The sequence below is a fragment of the Schistocerca piceifrons genome, chromosome 7 (genome assembly GCF_021461385.2).
Source record: "Schistocerca piceifrons isolate TAMUIC-IGC-003096 chromosome 7, iqSchPice1.1, whole genome shotgun sequence".
Classification (NCBI taxonomy): domain Eukaryota; kingdom Metazoa; phylum Arthropoda; class Insecta; order Orthoptera; family Acrididae; genus Schistocerca; species Schistocerca piceifrons.
Genome location: NC_060144.1, coordinates 23,790,860 through 23,803,707, shown reverse-complemented (window position 1 = coordinate 23,803,707; position 12,848 = coordinate 23,790,860). Strand labels below are relative to the sequence as shown.

The window sequence follows — 12,848 nt, the reverse complement described above, 5'->3', positions numbered from 1 at the left end:
CTCTCTTAAATAAAAGTTACAGAACTACCTCATCTGTTGAACGAGATTCACCCAGCGAAGAGACAAGGAGATCAAAACACTGCACACAGATCTCGGAGCAGTGGAGTTCAGACACCAGTCCCGCCATTAAGATTTAGGTTTCGCATGTGTTTCCTGAAAGGTTTAAATCAAATACAGAGATAGTTAATTAGAAGAAGTGATTCCCTGCTCCATCGTTGTCCCATTCGATGTGCTGCTGCCGTTGTAATGATACCATAAGCGAAATTACGTTAAACCGCAATCTGCCTTTCTTTCTTAGAAGGATCTGTGAGACAAACGTCTGCACGACTCGGCTAATTTCGACTCGGTTCGGGTGACAGTATGCCAAGGTACCAAATTCAAATGGCTCTGATCACTATGGGACTCAACTGCTGTGGTTATCAGTCCCCTAGAACTTAGAACTACTTAAACCTATCGAACCTAAGGACATCACACACATCCATGCCCGAGGCAGGATTCGAACCTGCGAGCGTAGCAGTCGCACGGTTCCGGACTGCGCGCCTAGAACCGCGAGACCACCGCGGCCGGCTGCCAATATACCACGACGATGTTGCGCTGTTGCCGATAAGTGATTCTTTGGTTTCTTCTGCGTGTATCAGTTAAGCGTTTAAGCTTTTACTTAAAAAAAAAACAGCACACGACGAAATATCTAATCCCCGTGCTAGTATCCCCTGATGATGTCTCATGCCAAAGAAAGCGAAATTTTGGGCAGAAAATTGAAGTTTAGGCCTCTAACAAAATCCTGACAAAACAGACTTCAACAATAATGAGACACCTGCACATCTTCTCAGTTTCAGTTTTTCTTTTTGAATTATCTGGTTTCCATTAGCACCGTTAAAGTCTGTGTATTGTACGCCTTCCATGGTTTACGTAGTGAACAGTCGATGTCCCATTTGTTACATGAAACCTACCCTTAGAAAAATTTATGAATGACTGTGCTGATAAACCCCTTACGTTATTTGATTTTCAAACAGCTGAGCAAAACTGAACGTACTCAGACATTTCTCTCTTTACTTATTCTGATCATCACTAAACTGACACACAATATTTTTAGCGCAACGCAATCTGACTTTCAATAATCCCTACAAAAGAATGGCCCTGACTAACAATAACCTATACCTCTAATGAATCACTTACCTCACAAAAATCTTCGTTACTCGAACTACTGCAATACAGCGAACGCCACTACCGCAAGCTAAATAAAAGATTTTAACTACCGAAAGCACTAACTACTGATAGGCATAGTTAGCAAATGAAAGATTTTGATAGAGAACAAACAACGGATTTACCGTAATAATGTTCAAAAGTCATTATTATATATATATATATATATATATATATATATATATATATATATATATATATATATATATCAGTTCATGATAGCCAGTATTACAAATTTACTCTCTCTGATGGACACATGTCCAGATCATCCGCTCTCAAGACTCTGCCCTCTCTCTCCCCACGTCCGCCACTGCTGGCGGCTCACCCCCAACTGCGCAACGCTACGCGCTGTTCACATCCAACCGCCCAACACTACAATAGTAAATATTGCAACAATGCCGACCACCCTCAGACTGCACACAGCACAGTCAGTGATTATCATACTGAGCGATACGTGGCGTTACCATCATAAACACCTAAACAGCCTACTTACATTTATGGACACTACTTTTGTTTCCAGTGTTCGCAAACAACCGCTTTAACATGCGCTTCTAAGTATTTTCAAGGCCGTCTCAGTACTCGTAGTGCGTTAATGGGTTCATTGCGTAGCTGATTTGATACACCCAACATATTGTGTGTTTCTTGCAGTAAATACGCGATATCGAAGTGTAGCTAGGTTTCTGCTTTGGTTGTCAGAAATGATGTGACGAAAAGGAGGGTGCTGTTCTTACCTGCTGGCCTTGGCAGACAGACCTCGCACCAGCCCACGAGCTACGGTGGACAGCGCCCTGGTTTCCATCGCTGCCTTCTTACGTGGTCCTCAGGTTTACGGAGTCCGACAGCCGCTCCCGCTTGACAGACAGGCAGTCACAGTCAGGATGGTAAGATTCGCTACAAGTGTTTCTCAAAGCTTCAGTTATCGCAAAGGGACTTTCTTATCTATCGTTGGCGATACGTTTCGGAGCTATTATCCGGGTAGCAGTACACGTAGGTTGAAATCTTATCGTTACTGGGTGCATACTCTAAGATTTACACAAAGCAACAACTCTTTTCCCTCTCTCTCTTTCTGCCTCTCACTTTCTCTTGTGTTGTGTTTGTGTGTGTGTTTGTGTGTGTGTGTGTGTGTGTGTGTGTGTGTGTGTAATAAAAATGAGCGAAGATTTGAGAAATGAATATACACACCCACAGCTGGAGCCGACTTGTCGAAGAGTATACATGCGAGCTATTTGCGTTTTAGACGAACTGACAGGAACACATGGAGTGTTGAATCTTGCACCGACTATGATCATTTTAAAACTGGAAGAGGCGGGCCAGCAACTATTGTTACTGGACAAAGCTGTGAAAGCTGAATATTTATTATCGGAGAAGGTTTCCCATAACGTTGCGCCGCGCGGGATTAGCCGAGCGGTCTCAGGCGCTGCATTCATGGACTGTGCGGCTGGCCCCGGCGGAGGTTCGAGTCCTCCCTCGGGCATGGGTGTGTGTGTTTGTCCTTAGGATAATTTAGGTTAAGTAGTGTGTAAGCTTAGGGACTGATGACCTTAGCAGTTAAGTCCCATAAGATTTCAAACAAATTTCATTTCATAATGTTGCACCAACTTCATGATGTCATGAAAACAGTTCGTTTGGTCGTAAAATGCGGTCGGTAGCTCTCCCTTCGGCCGAGATCAGGCTTCAGAAGACCCAACGGAACCGACCGACGGCCGTGTCATCCACAACCACTGGCCATCGCTGGTTGCGGATGTGGAGTGGCACGTGGTCAGCACGTCAGAACGTTATGGGAAAGTATTATCAGTTCCTGCCTTCCATGACGAAGAAAAGAAAGGATTTAAACATAAAGTGCCCTATATAAAGTAACAATTAAAGAAGCGATGGCTAGATTTTCGCAAAGTTGAAAGTACCTTCCTAAAAAATGACCATAACTGCCTGCGGAGTATCATCAAAATTCGCTGTTGCGAAACTCGAATTGGAGGGTCATCAAACTTGTTCGTAGAGTTAAGCGAACGTAGTAAAAGCCTTAAGACAGCAATTTTGGCGCCACAGAATTAACGTATGGCCGCAAGTGAAGCTCCGAGCATCTGCAAATGTTGAAGGTTCCAAATTGGTCACTTCATCTCCTATACGAGAGAGGCATTCGATCCGAGTCGTAGAGACTTACAACCACAAAAGCCTCGCTGACAACGAAACAAAATGGAACAATCCGAACAGCTGATAAGAATGTCTACCTCTGCTACAGTATCCTTCAAGAGGTTAAAAGGCAGCGCTACCCTCTGATTGAATTCTGTCAAGTGACTGCCACATGTGCAGAGATTCAACTTCAAGCCTTTGGAAGAGGTTTTAAATGATCTTCCAAATGATGACACAGATGCACTAGAACTTGTCTATAAATTGGGTTGTGATGGTTGACAGCGAATTTAAACCAAAATCTGAAAACAACCATGATCATGACGCGAACATATTTAAGTCATCTTTAGTGCCCCTGCAACGAATAAAGAACTAACTCCTCGCTACTGAAGACCAATAAAAATTAGATTTATTCATGAAACGGCTAAAAAGGTACAAAATCGCAATAACAGAGGGTGATTTATCCATACATTGCTGATGAATATGATAGATGCAAAGGTCTTCAATGAAGCAATTTGCAAGGCTGGTTCAAAAGACTTCAGTGACATTCAGAAAACAAAATACACACGTCAAAAAAAGTTTTGCATCACCTCGGTTCTGAGCGCTCCGGAACCTGTACAGAAAAGTGGAATAGAGATCAACATAAACATCATTTCCGCCCTTTTTATTGCTCATGAAAACCACACACTGCATGTTGTACAGTGAGACCTTCAGAGGTGGTGGTCCAGACTGCTGTACACACAGGTACCTATAATACCCAATAGCACGTCCTCTTGCATTGATGCACGTCACTGTTCGTCGTGTCATACTATCCACAGGTTCATCAAGCCACTTTGTCCCACTCCTCAACGGCGATTCGGCGTACATTCCTCAGAGTGGTTGGTGCGTCACGTCGTTCATAAATAGCCCTTTTCAATCTATCCCGGGCATGTTTGATAGGGTTCATGTCTGGAGAACATGCTGGCCACTCTTGTCGAGCGACGTCGTTATCCTGAAGGAACTCATTCACAAGATGTGCGCGATGTAGGCGCGAACTGTCATCCATGAAGACGAATGCCGCGCCAATATGCTGCCGATATGGTTGCACTGTCGGTCTGAGCAAGCCATTCACTTATCGTACAGCCGTTACGGCGCCTGCCATGACCACCAGCGGCGTACGTCGGCCCCACATAATGCTACCTCAAAACAGCAGGGAACCTCTACCTTGCTGCATCCGCTGGACCGTGTGTCTAAGGTGTTCACCCTGACCAGGTTGCCTCCAAACATGTCTCCGACGATTGCCTGATTGGAGGCATATGCAACATTCATCAGTGAAGAGAACGTGATGCCAATCCTGAGCGGTCCATTCTGCATGTTGTTGGGACCATCTGTACTGTGCTGCAAGGTGTCGTGGTTGCAAAGATGGATCTTGCCTTGGGTGTCAGGAGTGAAGTTGCGCATCATTCAGCCTATTGCGCACAGTTTGAGTCGTAACACGACGTCCTGTGGCTGTACGAGAAGCATTATTCAACATTACGGTATATTAATAATTATTCAACATGGTTGCGTTGCTGTCAGGGCTCCTCCGAGCCATAATCCATAGGCAGCGGTCATCCACTGCAGTAGTAGCCCCTGGGCGACCTGAGCGAGGCATGTCATCGACAGTTCCTGTCTCTCTGTATCTCCTCCATGTCCGAACAACATCGCTTTGGTTCACTCCGAGACGCCTGGACACTTCCCTTGTTGAGAGCCCTTCCTGGCACAAAGTAACAATGCGGACATGATCTAACCGCGGTATTGACCGTTTAGGGATGGTTGAACTACAGACAACACGAACCATGTAGCTCCATGGAATGACTGGAACTGATCGGCTGTCGGACCCATTCCGTCTAATAGGCGCTGCTCATGCATGGCTATTTACGTCTTTGGAAAGGTTTAGTGAAATCTCTGAACAGTCAAAGGGACTGTGTCTGTGATAAAATATCCACAGTTAACGTCTATCTTCAGGAGTTCTGGGGACCAGGGTGATGCAAAACTTTTTTTGATGTGTGTAGTAAATACAGAAGATCTTCAGGTCAGCCTGCCTACACTCCATGCCAAAATTAGATGTTTCGAATTTTTGTATCATTTGTGGTATAGAATAAACATCAAGAAGTTGCAAATCCGTTCAAAAGAGAAAAACTAAGTTACTCAAGAGACGAAAAAAAGTCACACAAGAGATGTTTAGAAGTCACTTGGGGTTAGCTGTAGGTGCAAGACTAGGGAAATAGAAATGATGGGAATAGCAGCACAAGACATTTTGCAGACGCTGAAACATCAGCAGAAATAACAGGTGTAGATCTGCAACTCTTCTATTCAGGGATATTCTAGAGGCTATTTCCGGTGGACATCAGATAGACATAGACTGATTTGCTGCTTATACTTTTGAAACACCAGGACTGTATGTTGATTTACATCAACGGAATCCTTTGTCTTGTCTTCCCCTGTATACAAGATTTTCGTGTATGCCCAACTGTTGTTGAACCCACAGTTTATCAGAAGAAGCCGCCGAGGCTCGCAATAAGCACTTTCGTCTGTACCAGGAAATTCTCACGAGAAGAATACAGTTTGGACATAATAAACAGGCTACTACTGACATTTGATCCATAAGTGACGCGTATGAGACCGCAGCCAAAGGAAACCAGCAAACCTTTCCTAAAAGAGAGAGTTAGATCTACTGCTCTCGAGCGAAGAATGGATGAGGCAGGTCTCTTAAGCTGAAAATGATGATGAAGAGGAGTGCCCAATAGAAACAGACTGCTCAGATGAACAAGACTGGAAGGCATCACCGGAATAATACGAATCTAGCAAGAACACCATAATTTTGTTTTATTTTATGTTACGTAGTATGTACATATATTATTATCCTGCAAATATATTTTCTAGGATCTCATAGTACATTAAATACCCAACACTAATTTTAGCCAAAATGTTTTGCGATGGTGAAATGGTACCTCCTCAAGCAGGGTGGACATCCCGTATCCGTGACAATAACAGGCGACATGTCCTCACTTGTATATTGCATTCTCTAGGTTGATTGTAACAGCAAAGAGCATGCAGTAGATGTTCTTCACAGTAGCGAAGATGAGCATAACTCTTAAAACAGGGCCGGCCAAACGCTGCACAGAGTGCAGACGTGCGGAAGTGCTGCACATGTGCGCACGTGTGCGACAGCGAGCGACAGCGACATCTGTTATTAGACATGTGTGCTAAATGAACGGTGGCGGCTCCACTTCCCTTTGGTACAAGCAAAAGCGCAACATATCCAGTCTCGTATATCCCTGGTGACTGTAACCTTAACAGAGAAGTACTGAGAAATGGCAAGTACTATGAAAGAGCAAAGGACGGGAGATCTATGCTCTCAGTCGTTTAAAAATGACTGGGAACTGCAATTCTTTTTTGTAGCCGTTGGTGAAAACTCACAGTGTTTGCTGTGCCGCCGAATAATAGGGGTCCAGCATAAGTTTTCAATTGAAAGACATTACAATACATATCACAAACACGAGTGTAGTGTACTCAACAGTGAAGAACGGCAAGCAAAATTAAATGTCATTCAGAAAATGGATGAGACACATCAACTCGATTTTACTGTACGTCAAAGTGACTGATACTTCTTAAACTCTTAGTTTTTTGTGTTACATTTACGTCTGTTTTACTGTACGCTGTACAACGTACTGTTTTCCATTTTCCAGAATGACAACTACACTAAATCTTCACAGCGAGCAAGTTTTAAAATCGCATTAAGAATTGCGCAATCTGGGAAACCCTTTTCCGAAGGGGAGTTTGTGAAAGGGTGTCTGATTGATGCTGCAGAACTTGTGTGTCCCACGAACGTTAGCAGGTTTCAAGAAATCAGTCTATCTAAACAAACAGTGACAAGACGTATCAGTGCTATGGCCGGCGATCTGCACAGGAAACTAGTAAATAAGGCTAAATACTTTGTTGCTTTCTCTGTTGCGCTCGATGAAGCAACAGATCTTACAGATACAGCCCAGGTTGTGGTATACATACGAGGTGTCGATAACGAACTTTGTGTAACAGAGGAGCGACGTCTCTGCGTAGAAACATGCACTACATGTACGCTGACGGCTGCGGCGTGCACGCTGTGACCCGGAAGTTGCACATGTGCAGGAGCACCGCACGCGTGCAGAATTTCTGGCCGGCCCTGTCTTAAAATATGCATTTTAGAGCCCAACTTTACTGGACATGTTTGTCTTGCTTTTGGTCCATGCAGCTGCCTCTGGAACAGGGAGTGTTTTTTTAAGATTATGTGTACATGTAAACGTAGGCTTTCGCGGCCGTTGTCACAGCCAATAAAATTATTCTGGGTTTCAGGCAGCATTGTCGTCTGTAAAATTCCGACGTTTCGGCGACTGTTGCAAGGCGCCTTCCTCAGGGTGTATTGCTAACTGCTGAATGAGCTCTAGTTTGGATACTTATATACTATGGAGGAGTGCTGTCATTGGATGTGAGGGTGAGGAGGAAGGGTATTAGGAGTTCATTTTATTGGTCTTTGCATTGTGTGTTATCATTGGCGGAAATGGGCGTTTGCCATTGAAGTTTGCTTTACAGCTTTCTCGACGTGGGAGTTTACCGTAAACCAGACGGGAAACTAGGACACAGAGTTTATAGGAAGCCCACCAACACGGACAGGTACCTGCATGCATCCTCCCACCACCATCCTACGCAAAATAATTCGGCCCTGCAAACTTTAACACAACCTACAAGCTGAGCTACAGAACCTCAGGTCCATTTTTGGAGCTAATGGCTACGAGATGAGGATGATAACACAAAAACATAGCGCCGAAGGAGAAGGGCAACAGGGAAATGCAGAACGAAGCACAGAATACCGTCATGCTACCATATGTACAAGGGGTTAGTGAACGTCTGGGCAAAATTCTCCGTCTGGCAGGCATTAAACCGATTTTTCGTAGCAACAACAAAATAAAAGACATTCTGGGCTGGACGAAAGATACAATTGGCAAGTTTCACGCCGCCGGAGTTTATGAAATCGGGTGCGAATGCGGACTGGTGTATGTAGGTGAGACTAGCCGGCCAATAAGCACAAGGTTAACTGAACACGAGAGATACATCGGCCTCAAACAATACAACAAATCAGCGGTGGCTGGACATCAGGAACAGTGCAGGATAAAGATGGAAGCCGGCCGCGGTGGTCTCGCGGTTGAGGCACTCAGTCCGTAACCGTGCGACTGCTACGGTCGCAGGTTCGAATCCTGCCTCGGGCATGGATGTGTGTGATGTCCTTAGGTTAGTTAGGTTTAAATAGTTCTAAGTTCTAGGGGACTGATGACCACAGATGTTAAGTCCCATAGTGCTCAGAGCCATTTGAACCATTTAAAGATGGAATTTCGAGAGGCCCGATACTGGCGAAACAGCCGTTTAGCGTGAGGAGGACAATCAGAGAGGCTACAGAAATAGCCAAGCGACCTGACAGTATGAATAGAGAAGACGGTACCGATTTCCTGCGTCTTGGCTGCCAGTAGTGACAGCTTTGCGGAAGGACAGCTCTCGCAGAGCAACAGGCGCGCCGTAGAGCACAGCGGTGGAGGGTACACACAGCGCTGACGCGGACTAGTCGATACTAGCCAGTTATCCTATTCGCCGATTTCCACCCGTGGCAAGCAGTAAAGGAACCTCCAATGGCAAACGCCCATTTCCGCCAATGACAACATGCAATGCAAAGACCAATAAAATGAACTCCTAATACCCTTCCTCCTCACCCTCACATCCAATGACAGCACTCCTCCATAGTATATAAGTATCCAAACTAGAGCTCATTCAGCAGTTAGCAATACAACCTGAGGACAGCGCCTTGCAACAGTCGCCGAAACGTCGGTATTTTACAGATGACAATCCTGCCTCAAACCCAGAAGAATTTTATTGATTCTGTGTGCATCCTTGAATATTTGAGTTTTGTGGGTACTAGAGCGTGGAGTAAGGCAAACAAGTGGTGGGCAAAACAAGGAAAAAAAGAAAACGATGCCTAGTAGCGTGTAGAAAAGCCGTGGGAACGGAAAACAACTTCCAGGCTTCTCATAATGCATACATACATGCGGAGTACAGTTTTCAAGAGTATCTGATACCATTTTCCCTTAAAATTAGCGGCAAGCTCAGGTATCGATTATGGCGATGGATAGCGATCACAACGCTTTTCTCCTAAGTAGGAGACAAAGGCTCAGTAATATTGTGGTTTGATGACTGTAGAGGCCAGGGTAGATGCGACAATAACATCCTCGTGGTCACAAAACCAGTCCTGGACGATGCAAGCTGTGTAAACAGGGGACCTGTCTCCGTGGAATATAGCACCACCATTTGGAAACAAACATTGTGCAGTGCGTATGGGCGTGATCAGCCAAAATGATCGCATAATCCATGTCTGTAATGAGACCTTCCAGAATAATCGTACAGGAGAGGGGAGGCGGGGTCGAAAAGTTGACAGGGTGGTGCAAAATTCCTGGGACCCAAGTCTCATGTGGAAACTAAGTCTTTCAAGAGTTCGGATCCCCAAGAGTGCTCAGTTGGCTAATATCAGACTGCTATTGTAAGATAAGTTTTGCTGTCATATTGGATTTCAGAACATGTCCAAAGATGGCAACGTTCGAAAGTCAGCGATTGATGATACAGTTCAGCGCCACCTAGTCCTCAATATTACTGTTAAATCTCCACCAACAGAAGGTTGCAAGTGACAGTTCACTTTTACAGTGACTGTTCTACGTACGGAAAAAAAGAATCGTGCAACGAGTACCGTGTAAAAGGCTAGTCCAATTACATGGACGCGAAATGGTGAAAGGTACATCGCACAGGAATGCTATACCGCTTCTGCTGTCACATGACTGTTTTTCGGAATTCTTATTAAAGGACCAGTGCTTGCTTTACTTTGTTTATAATAACCCAGTACTTGAAAACAATGGAAATTTTATCAAATAAATTGATTCAATTTAGAAACTGCAAATTTTGACACCCTGAGACGGCGAGTTGAAGTTTTGTCTGCATTCCCTTCGCCAATTATCAGTTAAAACTCCATTTTTTAGAAAAGTGATTATAATTGAGACCAATAAACAAAAGAAAAAACTTGTTAACGAGATTAAAGAAAACTTTAGATTAAACCCATCCCTGTTCCTCAGATCTCTTCCTGTGAATGGGAGATATTGCTGTTGTTGTGGTCTTCAGTCCTGAGACTGGTTTGATGCAGCTCTCCATGCTACCCTATCCTGTGCAAGTTTCTTCATCTCTCAGTACCTACTGCATCCTACATCCTTCTGAATCTGCTTAGTGTATTCATCTCTTGGTCTCCCTCTACGATTTTTACCCTCCACGCTGCCCTCCAATGTTAAATTTGTGCTCCCTTGATGCCTCAGAACATGTCCTAACAACCGGTCCCTTCTTCTCGTCAAGTTGTGCCACAAACTCCTCTTCTCCCCAATTCTATTCAATACCTCCTCATTAGTTATGTGATCTACCCATCTAATCTTCAGCATTATTCTGTAGCACCACATTTCGAAAGCTTCTATTCTCTTCCTGTCCAAACTATTTATCGTCCATGTTTCATTTCCATACATGGCTACACTCAATACAAATACAGGGCTATTATAAATGATTGAAGCGATTTCATAAATTCACTGTAGCTCCATTCATTGACATATGGTTACGACACACTACAGATACGTAGAAAAACTCATAAAGTTTTGTTCGGCTCAAGCCGCACTTCAGGTTTCTGCCGCCAGAGCGCTCGAGAGCGCAGTGAGACAAAATGGCGACAGGAGCCGAGAAAGCGTATGTAGTGCTTGAAATGCACTCACATCAGTCAGTCATAACAGTGCAACGACACTTCAGGACGAAGTTCAACAAAGATCCACCAACTGCTAACTCCATTCGGCGATGGTATGCGCAGTTTAAAGCTTCTGGATGCCTCTGTAAGGGGAAATCAACGGGTCGGCCTGCAGTGAGCGAAGAACCGGTTGAACGCGTGCGGGCAAGTTTCACGCGTAGCCCGCGGAAGTCGACGAATAAAGCAAGCAGGGAGCTAAACGTACCACAGCCGACGGTTTGGAAAATCTTATGAAAAAGGCTAAAGCAGAAGCCTTACCGTTTACAATTGCTACAAGCCCTGACACCCGATGACAAAGTCAAACGCTTTGAATTTTCGGCGCGGTTGCAACAGCTCATGGAAGAGGATGCGTTCAGTGCGAAACTTGTTTTCAGTGATGAAGCAACATTTTTTGTTAATGGTGAAGTGAACAGACACAATGTGCGAATCTGGGCGGTAGAGAATCCTCACGCATTCGTGCAGCAAATTCGCAATTCACCAGAAGTTAACGTGTTTTGTGCAATCTCACGGTTTAGAGTTTATGGCCCCTTTTTCTTCTGCGAAAAAAACGTTACAAGACACGTGTATCTGGACATGCTGGAAAATTGGCTCATACCGCAACTGGAGGCCAACAGCGCCGACTTCATCTTTCAACAGGATGGTGCTCCACCGCACTTCCATCATGATGTTCAGCATTTCTTAAACAGGAGATTGGAAAACGGATGGATCGGTCTTGGTGGAGATCATGATGAGCAATTCATGTCATGGCCTCCACACTCTCCCGACTTTAGCCCATGCGATTTCTTTCTGTGGGGTTATGTCAAAGATTCAGTGTTTAAACCTCCTCTACCAAGAAACGTGCCAGAACTACGAGCTCGCATCAACGATGCTTTCGAACTCATTGATGGGGACATACTGCGCCGAGTGTGGGAGGAAGTTGATTATCGGCTTGATGTCTGACGAATCACTAAAGGGGCACATATATCGAACTTTTGTGAATGCCTAAAAGAACTTTTTGAGTTTTTGTATGTGTGTGCAAAGCATTGTTAAAATATCTCAAATAATAAAGTTATTGTAGAGCTGAGAAATCGCTTCAATCATTTGTAATAACCCTGTACTTTCAGAAACGACTTCCTGAAACTTAAATCTATACTCGATGTTAACAAATTTCTCTTCTTCAGAAAAGCTTTCCTTGCCATTGCCAGTCTACATTGTATATCTTCTCTACTTCGACCATCATCAGTTATTTTGCTCCCCAAATAGCAAAACTTGTAACCTCCCCACCGTAATTTAAAAGAAAAAAAGACAATACTTAATACAAATGGGAGCCGAGTGTAACCTCCCCACAAAAATTTTAAAAGAAATAAATGACAATATTATTTAGAAATGCTAATGGACATTGCTCTAAGCGTAACCTCGCCACAATGAAATCTACTGACAATGACAATTAAACAAAAATTAGCAATCTGACTCAAATATAAGTTCTTCACAAAAAATTAAAGTCTATTCAGTGATAAGAAAATTCAATTAAACCGAAATATCGGTCTTTGGCCCTGTGTAAAACAATCAGAATTAGATTCTTACCTCAGTATAACTGGATGTCAAATTTCTGCTCTTATTCTTCGCCACGGCTTGGAGGAACTGCATTGTAAATAATAATATTCCTTTTTTTTGT

The 12,848-nt window shown here is 44.0% G+C and overlaps 1 protein-coding gene across 1 annotated transcript in view; it reads right to left on the bottom strand.

The window, feature by feature from the left end:
• LOC124805399 (leucine-rich repeat-containing protein 4B-like) overlaps positions 1-2,002 on the bottom strand; it is a 54,316-nt gene extending 52,314 nt beyond the window's left edge. The window contains exon 1 of the mRNA XM_047265961.1: positions 1,935-2,002. Within this exon, the coding sequence (XP_047121917.1) occupies positions 1,935-2,002 (68 nt within the window). The remainder of the gene's footprint in view (positions 1-1,934) is intronic.
• Between the last annotated feature and the right edge of the window lie 10,846 nt (positions 2,003-12,848).